We start from the raw sequence: 18,650 nt of genomic DNA, 5'->3' as shown, positions 1-18,650 counted from the left end.
TTGAAATGTTCTTTTGGTCTTCATTTTTTTGAGCCAGGGAAATATGCCATTTCTTAATTAAAGTTGCAGCAACCAACGAATGTATTGAGGTAGGTCCAGATTCAAGAGCATGGGTCAGGATTGGGAAACAAAAGAAAAATACAAACAACAGCCAGTTTTTTTTCCCAGCTGTCAGTGCCTTTTCCTCAAACTTGAAAATATAAATCACTCAATCTGCCAGCGGGAAGGTTTGGCTGGGAATGGCGTGGCTGGGAATGGTGTATGTGGTTTTGAGGCAGAAGAAGTAGGTCAAGGTGACCTCAATACAGATGAAAAATCTAAATGTCTTTTGTCTCCTTCTTGTGCAGTATGATAATAACTTATATTAAAGCAGTTTACCAAGCATTAATACAGAAATTTGATCCACATTTCTATGAAAGTAGAGGCCAAAGTAATAAAAGGGAGGCCAAAGTCTACACAATGTTGCACAGCCATCTTGGCACCAAGTTCACTTTCTATTCCCTCACAGAAGTAATAAATCTATGAAATATCACAAATTGTAGTTTTACTTCAAGATTTAAAGTGATCATTTAAACAAATAACAGTCTGTGAAACATCATTAATTCCTTAAGTGGCCTTACAGTTTGTTTTCCAATGTTTTGGTAGGTTCATTTTCATCAGAGGCAAACAGAAGACAGTTGACACATTTCAGATTATTTCTGAATTTTGGATATTTCCAAAGCACCTTTTCGTTTTTGCATGATAGCTTGATTGAGGATATGTCTTTTGCATTAGTTTTTCTTCTTTAAGTGTACAGTGACAAGTTATGGACAATCTGCTTAACATGGTTTGGCTGCTCAAACCTTCTTAAAAAATAGTATTTTCTAAACAAACAGATTGGAGGTTTTAGATGATGACTCTGCTACTACACAATCTGATTTGTCTTGCATCAACGTAAGAAACTTTAAAGCTTTTAGGAGGAAATGACAGATCAATAACTCAATGCTTAAGCTCACAAACCAAAACAAAACTGGCAGCACGATGGTTCTGAACAGAGCAGAAAGCACAAGATCTAGACCTACCTGCAAGACTACCAGTTTCTCATAAATGACAACCAGCAAAAACCCCAATGCAAAATTATTCAACTACAAAGAATAGAAATCACAGCAAGGTCAAAGATGATGTCATCTTATATGTTAACATTAGTAATATAACACAAGGCTGTATACATTCTACATAGTATAGCTTTGGGATTTTCAAGTGGACTTATCCCAGGATCATAGAGGAGAAAGTGAGGACTGCAAATGCTGGAGATCAGAGCTGAAAATGTGTTGCTGGAAAAGCGCAGCAGGTCAGGCAGCATCCAAGGAACAGGAGAATCGATGTTTCGGGCACAAGCCCTTCAAGAAGGGCTTGTGCCCGAAACGTCGATTCTCCTGTTCCTTGGATGCTGCCTGACCTGCTGCGCTTTTCCAGCAACACATTTTCAGCTCTTATCCCAGGATCATAAATGGACTCCTCTATTTCTCTACATTTCAGAAAAGATTTGTTGCCATTGCTTCTCAAAATTAAAGAATGCCATTAGGATGAGCCAAAATTAGCACTACAGTTTATTTCCACTGATAATGCTCAGAATAATTTACCTTTTATTTAAAATACGGATATGTTTCTGAAAGTTTTCATCTACACTCATTCAGAGAAATGTAAGAATGCATAATTTAAAATATTTAGGAAAACACTGATTGATTCGCCAATTGACTTTCGTTTGCAGAGAACGAGTGAATGTATGTTAGTTTTAACAATTTAAAGTTAAACACATTATCAGCTTGACTGACTATATCCCAGTTATCTTCATACTAAAGAAATATTTTACGTCTTGCACCTTCTAAATTTCCTGGGAGCTTTATAGGTCTATAGTCCCCTGTTGCTTTCTCAATGACAACGCATTGACTAATTAAAGTCAACCAATCAACATTCCTTCTTCCTGCAAATTGTGATTGTTTGAAGTAGACATTCTAGCATCTGCCCCGATGACAACACGAAAAGAGGTTCTGACAACCTGCCTCTCCCGTCAGCAATATTCAAGCTTTGTACTTACTCTATTGGAAAGTAAGGGGTTTGACTATTTTTTACTGAAGCATCATGTAGAACAAACAACAAGATTGGTCAGATAAATAAAAGTCAGATTTCCAAGTTTATAATTTAGATGCTGTCAACTTTTCACTTAGAATTACAGCGACTTCAATATGTTAATCTAAAAGTTTAAACCTTTGAAAATACAAAAGAAAGGCCTTTATTGCTAATATCCGTGGGTGTTTTCATTGTTGACAGTGGATTTCGGCTATAGATAAGTTAAATCTTGTGAAATAAGAGTACATTTCCTGGGCATTCACTATTATGTATTTCTAGTATATTAGTACGCATTAGTTTGGTGGATAAGACTAGAAAACAAAGCACAAAAATTCTCTTGCAACCACATACAAGATGCAGCTTATTTTTAGCACCTCAGCAAACCTTGTGAAAAGTGCGCTATAAGTATGTTTCACACATTGCTTGATCAGTGTTTGAAATTACAAATATGTCATGCAGTGGAGCTACTGAAGCTAGAAATTGCAATCTATAAAGATATCCTTTACAAAACAAGCATGGGCATTTTGAGAAAAGATGATTTTTGTTTTGAAGAAAGGCCACGCAGGCTGGATATTGTCCTTCGTATAAAGACTCTCAAAAGAGAGACAGTACATAGTGTTCACAAAGACAGTAACCTCACTAACTTACAGGTGCTTATTTAATGTACCTCAGAGGTCACTATGCTTCTTAACTGTCACAGCCAAGAGCTGGCAAGCATCTTACAAGAAAGAAATACAAAAGAAAATTCTGCAGTGAACTGATATCATTTTAACTTTGTCATTAGTTTTTTTTAGTTTACTGGGTTGTTTACATTGAAGTTTACAAAATTATTTACAAGCATTAATATTTCTCAATTATGCACAAGTACATTTACAATAAAAATGCTAATAGTTTTTAAAATTCCCATGGTGAATTCTGCTACATGCTTAAAATACTACACTGTTTTACACTCTAGCTGCTTCTCTACAATTTTTTTTAAAAACAGATTACCAGAATAATTATCCCAGTTGAATGTTGGCCACCAATGGCAGTAACTAATAAGGCAGATTTAATCAGCCAATTGCAGCACCAATTATTTCTCAAATGGCAGTGACTGCAATACATTTTCACAAAGAGCTGCTGCTATCCATTGATCACAGCATTTTATTGTTATTCATTGTCTCAGATTTATTGTCATTATGACTGTCAATGTATAGCACAAGAATAGAGAATATAGGGGCCAGTTCACAGTAGCACCCATAACTTTGAAGCAAGGTGTAAACTTTTTGTAGTGCTGGTTAGAGATTGCTTAATAGCTAAGGACACTTTAATAACCAAATCTGCCCCAAAAAGCGGAACAGAGATACGTATCTAAGGATTGTCCAGTTCTAAATAAACAGCCCAACCTACTCGTCCAACTGTAGGCAATGATGAAAAAAACGCAAAAAGAAATAATGATTTATGGCTATGTATAACTATGTATGGCTATGTAATTTGTAAAGCTGCCATAATTTGCTTGTGAATTTATTTTTTTAAAACAGATTACAAAATAAGCTGAGTTGGAAGTCACCAAATAAGTGCATTAGTCAATGTGTCAATAAAAAGCAGAACAGATAGAATCACTACAATGTGGAAGCTGGTCATTTGGCCCATTGAGTCCACACCAACTCTCCACATAGCATCCCACCCAGACCATCCCCTACCCTATCCCTGTAACCCCACATTTTCCATGGCTAATCCACCCAGTTTGCACATCCCTCGACGCTATGGGCAATTTAACATGGCTAATCCACCTGACCTGCACATCTTTGGACTGTGGGAGAAAACTGCAGCACCCAGAGGAAACCCATGCAGACGTGGGGAGAGTGTGCAAACTCCACACAAACAGTCACCCAAGGTGGAATTGAACACACATTCCTGGTGCTGAGAGGCAGCAGTGCTAACCACTGAACTACTGTGCTGCCCATTAGGTGCAATGAAACAATTTGAAATACAATAGAACATTGTTATTGAAGATTTTTCAATAAAACCTTTTCTTGAACTCAATCAATAAACAGAGCAGCTCAAATAAGATAAACCTTTGGTTCAGAGCTTCTTTCTGGTCTATAAATTTGAAGTTCAATCATCCACTTAAAAACAAAATTAAATGAATGTCAACTACTGCTTCATCAGATTATCATGCTGATTTTAGTATGCTTAGAAGGGATTAAGTTCTAACATCAGCTCACCCCCACCTCTATTTCAATTAAATAATCCCTTATTTCCATGATTAAGTTTTTATAAACAACCTTCCTAATTCTGACATAGTATTTCATCATTGTAAAAGAAGTGCAGTCTTTAAAGCCCTGAGTATTCGTCATGCTGTTACTACTTACTATATTGTCACTTATTTTAATTGCCAGATTGGTAGCCCTGCATATTTGAAATTACATTGCAATCCACCATGGGGATTTTCATGGACATTAATACATGTTCTTTGGCCAATGAACTAATTAGCTATATTCAATCTTTTTGAAAAGGATCCCCTCTCCTTTATCAGCCAATTCACACAACTGTTAATTGGCAGGAAACCTAAATAGATATGTCAGTTGAGACTCAGCCTTGAATGTGGGTATCCCAAGTAGGAAAATTGAATGCGTTAGTGTTGTAACTAATGAATGTCACAAAGACATTACTGCACTTGCACAGATTTTTCACAATTATTCAGAAGTCTCATTAGAACTATTTCAGAACTGAAAATTGATACACTTACTGTGTCCTTTGCTACTTCCATTCCTTAAACTGTTTTAGAATAAGTAGAAAAGAATTATATGATTCCATAAGAAGCATTAGGAGAACATGTAACTTGCCATTTTTTTTAGAAGCATAGCTCATTACTTTTTCAGTAGACATTTCATAAATAAAAGATTTTTTAAAAATATTGAAGACTTGTTTGGCAAAATATGCCCATTTTTTGTAATGCAATTTGCAACATTACCATCCTTGTATACAAACATACCATGTAGCCAAATACAGAAACAGTTGAAAACAATTTATCAAACATTTCTGCAATAGACTTACCTATATCTATATCATGTTATTACTTAACTTCAAACGCAAAAGTTTATCCTGAAGATCTATGTAAAATATGGTTTTTATTCATGGCCACATATGTAAGTTGTTAACACTGTAATTTATGCTGGTTATGCCTTCCAAGAGATTTGAACATTTGAAGGGTTGAGGTATATAAAACTGGATACTTTATACAATGCTTTGAGTCAGAAGTGCATATAGGCCACTGAAAAGATGTTGTATATAATCATAAAAAGGTTTGGCTTCAATCTCGGGATGGATTTTAATCCAGGAATTAATTTACATTAATTAAATGACTACCATTACAAAAATGCTTGCCTCGTGGCAAAAATCTAGCACCATCTTTGAACTGCTTTGCCAACATAACAGCGGCATGTCCTCATTCTGTTTTTGCTGCACGAGAATAACCACGAGGTAGTTAAAATTTACTTCATGCTAAAAAGTTTCAATTTCGATAGTTCTCATCTGACTGACCGTACTAACTGAATTCAAATTGATGAAGTGATAGTCATGATAACCCTTATATTGACATGATGCCAAGCCACAGTAGTGGCTGACCAGACAACCACAGCATAAAAATGTCACTTTTGCATCACTGATGTATCGTCTCGCGATCTGAGAACTAAACAATTGCAGCATCTTACAAAAATATTAAGAGCTCAATATATAAAATAGTAGTGCCCATCTGTTCTTGTTATGTTTTATAGATTGTCTCCAAAGATTAATTGCTTCAAACGCACACACCAATATTTTCTACTAAACACATCTTAAAAAGAGACTGCATTCCTTCTGTTAATAGTCATAGATGACATCTCAGAACTGAGAAAGTCAAACCGATACAATATATTGCCTGCACAAAAAGGAAAAGCACTAGTTCTTCATAAACTTGCTTTCAGTGTTAAAAGACTTTTTCCCCATACCCACTCAAGATGGCCGTGCTTCACAGTACTGTATTACAGTAGTCTTCACTGAATTCACTGGATAAAACTCCAGATATAATAAAAGGAATGCTGTTGATGTTCAATTCCGAGTTTCAAAATTCTGCCATTTGAAGCCAACAGTCGGGATTACTATGTCTTTAAATACTCAAACCATCCTTAAAATTCTTCCACAATTTTGCAGTCCTAAACAACCACCATTAAATATGCTGCTGCAGCATATTATAATGTTTCCACCAAATATATATTTTCTTGTTCTACCTACAACAGCCTCCAGTCTAGTTTTAACTAACAAGATTAGGTTGCAGTTATTTAACTTCAATTCGTGACTATATATATCAAGACATCTATTACAAGCCTCCTAATATTTCCTGTTGTTGCTGTTCAAAGAAAGATTTACAGGTGATTTGATTCATACATTAACAGCCAGGTCACATGTTACCTCATAGCTGAAAGAGACCTGCAAGGTACCGCAATGTACACAGCAACAGAAACACATTAACTGCACGTTCGTCACTACACTGCCTGGAAAATGCAGCCGGTCTGGTCTTAGCCCGGCTCTGTTCAGAAATCCCAACTGAGGACACCTGTCAAGCAAAATACATAGTACGCAGAGTGTCCTGGTGAACCTGTACTGCTTTAGCCAAAGCCTGCTGATCCCGGCCGTTACTCTGGCCAGATGTGTGACTCCCTTCAGCGCTGAAAAGGATAGAAAAGTGCAAGATTAGTTTAACTTGTCATTCTATGCTTTACATAAAATTTACAGCACAGAAACGGGACACTGTTCAAAACTAGTTCATGCACTTGACAAATCTGACACCTTACTTCATCAAACTGCATCGAGCACAACCTTGTACTTTTTTTGGCCTTATTTACTTTTCCAGCTTCTCCTCTTAATGCTTCAGTGCTTTTTATCTCAATTGCATGGAGTAAGTTTTGTATTATAACTGCTGTCTGGGACAAAGAAAAATATTCTGAATTACTTTCAAAATTTTTTAGTAACCATCATTTGATGGTAAGGGAAGGAGGATCTAAAAAGGGTATTTATACCAGGAATCAGGAAAATAGCTGAGGTTTCTTTACCAAAGACAGAGGTGCAATCCAGGCCATGGTGACATAACAGGAAGATTTAAAATTGATAGGGCAGAAATGTCGGATAGACTATAAAGTTAACAAGGCACCAAGGACTTTGAAGGAAGTGAAAGTGGAATTTGCAGGGATACTGGTCACAATCTTTCAATCTTCCCTAGACTCAGGAGAGGTACCAGTTGACTTCAGAATCATAAACATTATGGCCTTGTTCAAGAAAGGTTCAAGTACAAGCCCAGCAATTACAGACCAGTTCAATTTCAGTGGTGGGAAGTTGGGTTGGTTAGAAAGAACATTGATTTCTAAAAGGGAAATGGTGTATTTTGAAGAGGTAATAGAAAAGTTTAATGAGAGCAATGCTGTTGATATGGTGTATGTAGATTTTCAGACAGCATTTGATACAGTGTCACTCAACAGAATTGAGCAAAGTTGTATGTCATTAAATTAATAAATCAGTACCAACTTGGATAAAAACAAAAACTGGCTGAGTGATAGGAAACATTTTTTTCAGGAAGTAGACTGGTAGAGGAGTTTCGTCAGGGTCGATACTTTGACACATGCTTTTCCTGATTTTTGTTAATGATCTGGATCTTGGTGTTTCGGGGCAACTTCAAAGTTCACAGATGACATAAAACTAGGAAGTGAAAACTGTGAAGAGGACTGTGTAAACTGTAGAAGGACACAGACGAGTTGGTGGATTAGGCAGACAGATGGCAGATGGATTTCAATGCAGTAAAGTGTGAAGTGTTTTTTGGTTGGAAGAATATTGAAAGACAATATAACATTAGACATACAATTCTAAGGGTGGGGGGTGGGATATGGGAGCAGAGGGACTTCGGGTCTACAGATCATTGAAAGCGATTGGACAGGTAAAGAGAGCAGTAAGGAAAGCATGTAATTTCCTTGGTTTCACAGAACAGCACAGGAGGCAGATATTCAGCTCAGCTGGTCCATGCCAGTATTCATGTTCCATTCAAAGATCCTCTGATCTCTGTATTTGCTCAGTCTATCAGCATTTCTTTCTCTTCCTTTCTCCTTTCTGTATTTACCTAGCTTCTCCTTAAATGAATCTATATGATTCGCCTAAACTAAACTCTATGGTTGAGTTCCACATTCCCATCACTTGCTGGGTGAAGAGGTTTCTAAAAATGGATGATTAGCATTTTTTAAAAATTTGTTGCCCCAAGTGGAAGCAACTACCCTATGTAAACCCCTTTCTAATTCAGAGCCCTTCCAAACCCTGAGTCACCCTTCCTGATTGTAGAGAACAGAGGTCCAGTCAGTTCAGTTTCTCCAATGAACATTAAACCTATTGATTCTGGCACCATGTTTATTGAACTACCCTTATTCACATTTCTGTCTTTGCTTGTTGTGAGACCATGATAATTCACCCAGAAAGGCATGATGGGACTTCTTCAATCTCTGCCAGCAGTCATTTCCATGATGAAAGATCATGGGCCTGAAATGTCAATGTTATTTCTCTACACATGCTACTAGACTTGCTGAGTATTTTCAGCATTTTCTGTTTTTATTTCAATTTTTCAGTATACTCTGCATTTTGCTTTTGTCCAGGTGTCAAATGCTCTGAAGAACCTCTTCAGATCCATCCCAAATTTAACTGTTTAAACCTTTTTTCAAAAATTTGCTCATGAGACAGGGGGTGTGTTGCCCTGGAGAAAGTGGTGGCATGTTTCTTAGATCTCCTCAATTCGATGGACACCCAGCGTTGTTAGGAACGGAGATCCAGGATGGTGACCCAGTGATAGTGGAAGAATGGCGACACAGGTGTAAGTCAGAATAGTCAGTGGTTTGGAGGGGAAGTTACAAGTGGTGGTCTCGCATCTTCTGCTTTTGAACATGTAGGTGATAGAGGCCACAAAGCATTGGTGAGTTATTATTGCCCATCATATAGATGGGGAACACAGCAGTGAAGCAAGTGAATGTTGAAAGTGGTGGATAGGGTGCCAACCAAGCGAGCTGCTTTATCCTGCAGCTGCATTCCCGTTGAGTAAGTTCACCGTATTGCATCACACTCTGAAGTGTACCTTGTAGATGGGGTGGGTAAGCTTTGGGAGACACAACAGGATTTACTCACTGCAGAATTCATAGCTTCTGATGTGTTTTTGTAGCCAAAGAATTCATATGGCTGGTCCAATTCAGTTTCTGGTCAATGGTAAGCGCCAGGATATTGACAGCGAGGGAATTAGTGATGGTAATGCCACTGAACATCAAGGAACAACAATTAGAATCTCTACGTCACATGGTCCTAGTTTAATCTGGTGATATTCCAGATTTATCATTTCCACTCATGACACTAATTTATGTGCTCTCTAAAGTAGTTTCTCAGCGATGTTGTTCCAAGGCAAGCACATTCAAGTTTTTCCAGCCTTTTCTTGGAGTTTAGACCCTCAACTCTAACAGATCAGCTTCTGAAGCACAAAATTCACAGATGAAACAAAACAGTCAAAGTCTCAAAAGTGTTTTCATACCTGTCATGCTCCTTGTCCACCAAATGGTATCTGGCACGGAAAGCTACCAAATGAGCGTAATAGGCTGGAGCTGGGATGGATACTGACCGCGTACATCTGACATACGTGTGACAAAGTTGATATGTGAGGATCTGAAGTTCATCTGCATTGAAGCGATTATCATCCCAAAGAACATGGTAGTGAGATGGTCTGCTTGTCCCCTAGAAAATACAATTATTTACACTCATTTATAATTATTTTCAATTTATTTCTTAAATAATGTAGAAATACAACGGTTAGAAAACAATCTGCTGATGCATTATCTTACGTATTATGTTGGAATCCCAACCAGAATATTTGCACCTATTCGGAAATGTCAAATTTGGGATTCTGATAATGATGTTTTATTAATGTCTTCAAAGGATGAAAAAAAAAGCACAATAGCATGTTTTCATACACAATCACATGAATCAAACAGCATCTGACAGCTGTATAGCCGTCGATACTTCAGTAGATGGACAAATACTGGGATAAAATTACACATCTCTGACTCTATTTGCAAATTCAAAATAGGTTGGATCAAGGCTTTCAGTGACTGGTCTAACCATGCACAAATTTAAAATTTGACAGGTTTGGCAATTGGTTAGATTTCTCTTGTTATCCATTCAAAACTCTCAAAATTCTATTAGAGGACTTTTCAAGCTACTTTTGTCTTCCAGAACTCCACCGTGTTTGCACTCTAGGAAACAGAGCACCCTTTAAATCAAATTGCCTGTTCAGGTTGACGTTAAATATGTAAACATTGTAGAGCAGAGTTTTCTCTTGATATCTTGACCAACATTTCTGCTCAACAAATGTCACTGAAGAGATTGGTTAGTCATTTATACTTTTAAAACATTGTTGCTGTTAATCAGCTATTGTACTCAAACTAGCTTGATGTCTGAAGTCCACAGAGACAAACTGATCTTCTTGATTAATATTTTCTTTGCAATATTACACCACTTAAATGATGCATTGACCCAGAGTCAGTAGAATAAACAGTAATGTCACTGGATTAGTAATCCAGAGGTTGAGGTTAACGCTTGAGGGATCATGTTCAGGGCTCCTGGTAGAACTGAAACTAAATAAATAAAATATGGAATACAAAATTCACTCAATCATAGCATCCATAAAGCTATGAACAATTGGAATAAAGACTCCTTTGGTCTACCAATCACTTTCAGAGAAAGAAATCTGCCATGATCTACACATGATTCCAGATCCACAGCATGTGGTTGACCTGTAACTTTACTCTGAATTGGCCTAGCAAGTCAGTTCAAGAACATTTCAGGATCGGCAAATGTTGGCTATATCCACATCCCATAAAAGTAATGTGAAAAAACTGCGTAGTCAAAGCTAGAAATTTAGCTCTTTCAACCCTTTTCATTAAGGAAAATTTGGTCCATTCTGGAGACTTCATATCTTTGCCACAGATTCTATTTCCCTTCCTGCTACTGATGCAGGATGGATCAAACTGTTTAATCATTTTAAAAACAATCATTTTGCATCCACATCCTCCTATTCAATTTCATTGAAGCTTCGAAGCTTCTTTAGAACTTGTGGTAATCATTTTTGGGATTTGGACTAAAACTAGAGGTAGAGAGATTTTGGACAATTCTATTTGTTTTTTGAAAGAAAGGTTAGAAAACATGTTTAAATCGCTGTTCCAAATTGATCAGTTACAAGACAACATGTGACTGCATATGCTTGGGAGAATCCCTATGGTGTTAAAGGATCAGATGTTTATACTGCTGAGTTTCTGACAGGCAAAGTTTTTTTTAGTTTTATGGCAATTGTTTTAGTTTTGACTTTAGAATAGAAGGTTCAAAGTTAGTTCGGAAGAACTCAGTTCTGCTCAGAAGCGAACAGTTCTCTCCTAACACAGCATAGATTCACAGTTCAATTCAGGGGAACCAGTCATCTTAGAAGTGGTACCTCGCCTGAAACTTCCAAAACAGAAAAGTTTGAATAAAAATAGAACATAGAATGTTACATCGCAGTACAGGCCCTTTGGCCCTCGATATTGCACCGACTGGTGAAATTAATCTGATGCTCATCTAACCTACACCATTCCATTATTATCCATATATATATATCCAATGCCCATTTAAATGCCCTTAACATTGGTGGGTCTACTACTGTTGCAGGCAGACTGTTCCACACCCCTACTACTTTGAGTAAAGAAACTACCTCTGTCCTAAATCTACCACCCCTCAATTTAAAACTATGTTCCCTCGTGTCAGCCTTCACCATCCGAGGAAAAAAGGCTCTCACTGTCCACCTTATCTAACCCTCTGATTATCTTATACGTCTCAAATAAGTTACCCTCTCAACCTTCTTCTCTCCAATGAGAACAGCCTCAGTTCCCTCAGCCTTTCCTTTTAAGATCTTCCTTCCATATCAGGCAACATCCCAGTAAATCTCCTCTGAACCCTTTCCAAAGCTTCCATATTCTTCCTATAATGCAGTGACCAGAACTGCATGGAATACTCCAGGTGGTACCTTACCAATGTCTTGTACAGCTGCAACATGACCTTGTGGTTCTGAAACACAATCCCCCTACCAATAAAGGCTAACACACCATATGCATTCTTAACAACCCAATCAACCTGGGCGGCAACTTTCAGGGATTTATGCATTATGATACCAAGATCTCTCTGGTCATACACACTGATAAGAGTTTTACCATTAGCACAGTACTTTGCATTCCTGTTATTTCTTCCGAAGTGAACTACCTCTCACTTTTCCCCATGAAATTCCATTTGCCACTTCTCAGCCCAGCTCTGCATCTTACCTATGTCCCTCTGTAACCCACAACATTCTTTGGCATTATCCACAACTCTGTAACCTTAGTGTCATCTGCAAATTTACTAACCCAACCTTCTACACCCACCTCTAGATCATTGTGGCACACCACTGGTAACTGAGCTCCAGGATGAACATCAACCACCAGCCTCAGTCTTCTTTCAGCTAGTCAATTTCTGATCCAAACCGCTAAATCACCTTCAATCCTGAAACTTTGTATTTTGTGTAATAGCATACCGTGTGGAATTTTATCAATGCCCTACTGAAGTCCATATACATCCCATCAACCGTCTTACCTTCATCCACTTGTTTTGTCACCTTCTCGAAGAACAGGAAGGGTTTGGAGGGACATGGACCAGGTGCTGGCAGATGGGACTAGATCGGGTTGGGATATCTGGTCAGCATGGATGGGTTGGACCAAAGGGTCTGTTTCCATGCTGTACATCTCTATGACTCTATAACTCAACAAGGTTAGTGAAAGCACAATCTACCCTTGACAAAACCGTGTTGACTATCCCTAATAAAATTATTCCTTTCCAGATGATTATAAATCATATCTCTTATAACCTTTTCCAACACCTTACCCAAAAGTGAAGCAAGGCTCACTCGCCTACAATTACCAGAGTTGTCCCGACTCTCTTTCTTAAACAAGGGAACAACATTTGCTATCCTCCAGTTTTCTGGCACGACTTCTGTTGACAATGATGACAAAGATTGAAGCCAAAGGCTCTGCAATCTCCTCCCTGGCTTCCCAGAGAATCAGAGGATAAATCCCATCTGGCTCAGGGGTCTTACCTATTTTCAGGTATTCCAAAATTGCTAAAATCTCCTCTTTGCCAACCTCAATCCCATCTAACCTTGTAGCCTGTATTTCCGTATTCTCACTAACATTGCCCTTTTCCAATGTGAATACTAATGAAAATATTCGTTAAGCACTTCCCCTATGTTCTCAGAGTCCACATACAACTTTCCACTACCTTTGATTGGCTCTAATCTTACCCTAGTCATACTTTTATTCTTGATATACCTATAAAAGGCCTTAGGGTTTTCCTTGATTCTATTCACCAACAACTTCTCATGTCCCTTCCTGGCTCTTCTTAGCTCTCTCTTTAAGATCTATTCTGGCTAACCTATAACTCTCAAGCTCCCTGAGCCTTCACACCTTATCTTCACATAAGCCTTCTTTTTCCTCTCGACAAGAGCTTCAGCGTCTTTAGTGAACCATGGCTCCTTCTCTCGACAACTACCTCCCTGCCTGATAGGTATATACTTATCAAGTTCAAGTTCAATCTTAAAATTGTTAGAACTGAGAAAGTTTAGGCCATCACAATGTGAAAGGTTCATTCCAACAGATTGCAAACTAATTGTAAAAAGTCTCAAAGAGAAACAAACTGAAAAGTATCAGATAAATAAATATTTAAAGCTGCAAAAGAAGTAATATTTCCCTGGCTATTGAGTTTCTATAATAAGGTAGTGCTGGAAAACAGACTGAAAATTTGTATTGGTGTTTGTGTTAATGGTTTATTATCTAGCTGCGGTTTTCTCTCCTTTAGTGCAGTAAAGTTATGTTTTAGATTAGATACTCTACAGTATGGAAACAAGCCCTTTGGCCCAAGTCTACACCGACTCTCTGAAGAGTAACCCACCCAGACCCATTCCCCTACCCTATATTTACCCCTGACTTAACACTATGGGCAATTTAGCATGGCCAATTCACCTGGCTTGCATCTTTGGATTGTGGGCAGAAACCAGAGCACCCGGAGGAAACCCATGCAGACACGGGGAGAATGTGCAAACTCCACATGGACAATCGCCTGAGGTTAGAGTTGAAGCCGGGTCCCTGGCGCTGTGAGGCAGCAGTGCTAACCACTGAGCCAGTGCCACCCACAATTGTTCTATTGAAAAAGAACACCTGCAGTGTCATGTCAATATGTTTCAGTGAGCAACCACGTAAACGAATTACAAAATTTAAAAATAAGCCAGGTTCCATTCTGGGATCTGACTTGTACAGTAATACATCCGTCGAGATCACATTACACTTAAGGCTTTCTGCACCAAGCTGCACATCATTGTTCACTACCTGTCTTAGACCATTCACGACTGAAACCTTCAGCTATACTGACCTTTCCACAGCTCTTCTACTCCACATGCTCTAACCCTCAATTTATCCAAAAATTCTGTTACCCATATTCTATGGTGTACCAATCACCCATCAATTTTATCCCCATCCCAAATTAACTCTCCCAAAACCTTTAAGTTTCTTCTGATTAAATTTTTTCATGGTTCTGCTTCCCCACTATTATAATTGCATCAATTCAATTTCTTTAAACTTTGGCATATGGTGCATTCGTCACTCCCTTTGTCTAATAAATGGAAGTTATGACAATCCCACATGTCAGTATTCCTTACTTAAACAAGCTCTCTACCTGCTGTAACCACCTTCTACACAATCATCTTGATCAAGCTTGTAAGTCTCAAGCTTGGCTCAGCACTGCTTTTGCACCTTGTTTTCTTTTCAAATTAAAGAGATAATTGAGAAGTGCAAAATGATTATTATTTCTAAATATGATTGATGTGGCACTTGTGAACATTCTGGCGTATCCTACATGATTTCAGAAAAGGAAACAATCAATTACTTGCATAAGCATGGAAGTGAAATGTTTCCAGATCAAAATGCAGGTCTACAGGCAGAGGAGTGAAGAATTAATGAACTTTAACTATGTTCAGACACAGACAGCATTTTGGATCACCTAAAGTTTACAGAATATAAGAGGAAGTGAGCTAGGAGCATACTCAAATTTGTAGCTAACAAAACTTGGATTGTTGGCTAATTGCCTTTGGGATTTTTGTTTTTTGAAAACCTACCTGAATGCCAGCATGGCTGCAAAGGTAAAAGTCAAATTCTGATGGGTGCGTTATTTTTGTATCCACTGTTGTGCCTGCTGGAATATTGCCACTTTTACCAACCTATAAACAAAAAGCAAAACTTGGGTGATTAATACAAATCAGCACAGGGTACAATGGAAAAAGCCAAGCCCAAAGATGGTTGAATTTAAACTATTCATATACAACTTCTACCTTTTCCAGAGAATTCTGTGGATTGAGGATACAAGATTAAATAACTGGGATATCATCCCTTCTTTCCAGAGACCAAGGATTGCATTCCCCCCTTTCTATTAACTGAATGTTACTGCAATATTTAATAAAAGGTTACTAGTCTTCAAGACTCCTGGATGAAATCTTGCTGAATTTTTAAATGATGTCTGTCCCACACAGAGAAATACTAATGCAGATCTCTGAGAGATATATGGCCCAGTTAAATTTCACAGCCCGTCACGAGCACATTGAATGTACATTTAAGACCATATTGAATTATAAATTACTCTCAATTATCTGCACGAAAATCTAGATTTTTTTTCACCTTGCTAAAATCAAACTCTTCTTGTCACAGGGTCCCAGGGATTCTATTTCCCTTCTTGCCACTGGTTCAGGGTGGATCAAACTGATCATTTTGAGAACAATCCACAGCCTCCTATTCAACTTCACTTGAAGCTTCTAAAGATCTAAGCTTCCTTAGAACTTGTGGTGATCATTTTAGGGATTTGGATTAAGAATAAAGGCAGAGAGATTTTGGACAATTCATTTGTTTTTTTTAAACGCAAGTTCAGAAAACATATTTAGATCACAGTTCCAAATTGATTGGTTACAAGACAACATTTGACTGCATACCACCATGAATCCAATTCATATTAAGATATTAAAACAAACAAACCCTTTCATTCTTGTCAGTACAGAAGAGTCTGGTGTGATGCCGTTTTTGAACTACAATAAAAGTAATGCCAGGTTGGTAGTCCTTTTCAAGCTTAATACAGGCCTCTCGAATAGCTAGCAACTCATGATGAAGCACCTATGGAAGGAGTGCACAATCACGTTAGGGTTATTTGGAGAAACTGCAATAAAAACTTTGGAACAAAATACATCGATACAGGACATACAGATAAACATAAATTCAAATAATTTCTTTTGAACACAAAAACAGAATTCAAGTATAAAATTTATATGTGAGCAAAACTATGTGGATGATGCCACCAATAGTTACTCTTTTCAAATCAAACAATTTTCCAATACCAATCTAATTCTGTTTAAATTACAAAGCTTTCAAGCACATACTATTTTACAGTAGGTTAGAAAACTGACCTTTGCATAAAGTACATTTAGCAGTCTATCAACATAAATAATTTGGTTTTATTTTTGAGGCTTTAATTATCTGGTTCAACATTCCAAGAGAAAAAGCTCCATTAAAGGAATCTTTATAAATTTTTCATTTTACACAGAAATTGACTCACGGCAGTGTAAACACAAAGAATAACTACTTAATTTGATTGTTCTCTTTCCCACATTTTCTGCCCTATGTTCATTTCCGTTCCATTTTTCTTCAGCTTTTAAAATTGAATTTTGTCTTTTGATCACATCTATTTGGGACAAGTAATATTTAAAAGCAGTGAAAAACTCAAAGACAGCCTCACATCCAAGTATGTATCATCATGTATCCCACAAATGACAGCCTGGGGACTGGTCACCATTGACCAGAAACATAACCAGGACAACCAGAGAAAGGGCAGAGGCTGGATATATTTTGTAGATTGGCTCCTTTCAATCTTCTAAAGCCTCTCCACTACATAAAAGCCACTACATGCCACTAATGGGGTTGGTGTATGAATACAAATGTGAGGTTGACACTGTTTGCAATTTTTGAAAAGATTTGTAGCTCAGGCAGAGGTTCAGTTTGTAAGTTTGCTCACTGAGCTGGCAGGTTTGTTTTCAGCCCATTTACCAACCTCTGAGAAAAAGAATCGGAAATGTATCACCCACCCTAAGAGACCAAAACACAAATAGAAAGCAGGCCAGAACTCCAACGCTTCATTAGAGACTCACTGATGATGTTACCTAGCATGGTGACTAAACATCTGAAAACAAACCTGCCAGCTCAGCAAGCAAACCTTAATTCAACTGTCTATTCAAAATGGTTTACTTGCTCAGCACCTCATCTATTCATTCAAATATACATTTACTCCACCACTGACATACTGTGGTTGCAGTGTGAACTATCTACATCCAGGAACTTGCAATTGCTTCTTCGGCAATACTTCTCAAATTTATAGAACCCATCACTAACACTGGCATTGGAAGTTATATTTTACTTTAGAACAAATGAGATCGGAAGAAATAAACAAAGGATCCTAAAAAGAGAGGCCAATAATCCACTATAACAAGATCATTCCCTTCATCTTTTTTTGTACATTTTCCCACGGAAGTAGAACACTCATGTTTATTACTGGTGCCAAGAGCTAATTAACAGAAAAACAGTAAATTTAAAGAAGTGAAACATATGACATTCAAAAGTGGAAGTGGTGTCACTTTATTAATTATGGAGTCAGTCACAACAGCAAGGAGAGATGATATCGTGCAAGGGTTGTCAAATGAGGCTTTGTGGGTAAATTTTAGGAATAAAAGGAGACAGTGACACTGTTAGTAGTATATTGTAGGCCCCAAACAGTCAGCAGGCAATTCAGAAACAGATGTAGCCAATTCACTAAATCATGTAAAAACAATAATATGGTAATATATTGGGGATTTCAACTACCCCAACATTAACTGTGATAAACGTGACATAAAAAAGGTTTAGAGAGGCAAAATTCTTGAAATGTATACAGAAGAACTTTATATAGCAACATGTGGATGGTTCAGAGCTGAATCTAATTCTGGGGAACAAAGCCAGACAGGTATTCAAGGTGACAATCGGAGAACATTTTATTGATAACGGCTTCAATACCACAGAAAAGGAGGAAGACGGGTCTGCAAAAAAGCATTTTAGATTGAGGTAAGACAGATTTAATTAAAACAGGACAGGATCTGGCCAAAACAGACTGGCAACAGTTATTTGAGGTTATACAGAGAGCAGACAATAAGAGGCATTCAAACAAAGGTATGGGGAGAGTACACATCCATGTTCACTTTAGAGTGAAATGTCAAAGCAACATGCCCAAAGAACCTTGGATGTCTAGGAATATTTAGACAAGGAGGAAAAGAGAAGCTTTAAACAGGTACCAAGGGTGAAAATCATCAGAAGCCCTAGTGGAGTATAGAAAGT

At 37.7% G+C, this 18,650-nt stretch overlaps 1 protein-coding gene across 1 annotated transcript in view; it reads right to left on the bottom strand.

Annotated features, from left to right (window-relative positions):
- Positions 1–2,872: 2,872 nt before the first annotated feature.
- The window catches only part of LOC122548886 (protein argonaute-2), an 84,873-nt gene continuing 69,095 nt past the window's right edge, over positions 2,873–18,650 (bottom strand). The window contains exons 16-19 of the mRNA XM_043687792.2: positions 16,272–16,406; positions 15,365–15,466; positions 9,677–9,876; positions 2,873–6,797 (exon numbers count right to left, since the gene is read on the bottom strand). Coding sequence (XP_043543727.2) covers positions 6,689–6,797; positions 9,677–9,876; positions 15,365–15,466; positions 16,272–16,406 — 546 coding nt within the window. The 3' untranslated portion in view covers positions 2,873–6,688. The remainder of the gene's footprint in view (positions 6,798–9,676; positions 9,877–15,364; positions 15,467–16,271; positions 16,407–18,650) is intronic.

This window comes from Chiloscyllium plagiosum, unplaced genomic scaffold (genome assembly GCF_037043375.1).
Source record: "Chiloscyllium plagiosum isolate Xiang-an unplaced genomic scaffold, Cpla_swu_hap1 HiC_scaffold_4, whole genome shotgun sequence".
Taxonomy (NCBI): domain Eukaryota; kingdom Metazoa; phylum Chordata; class Chondrichthyes; order Orectolobiformes; family Hemiscylliidae; genus Chiloscyllium; species Chiloscyllium plagiosum.
The sequence above is the reverse complement of the archived record's forward strand: the minus strand, read 5'-3'. Positions and strand labels throughout refer to the sequence as shown.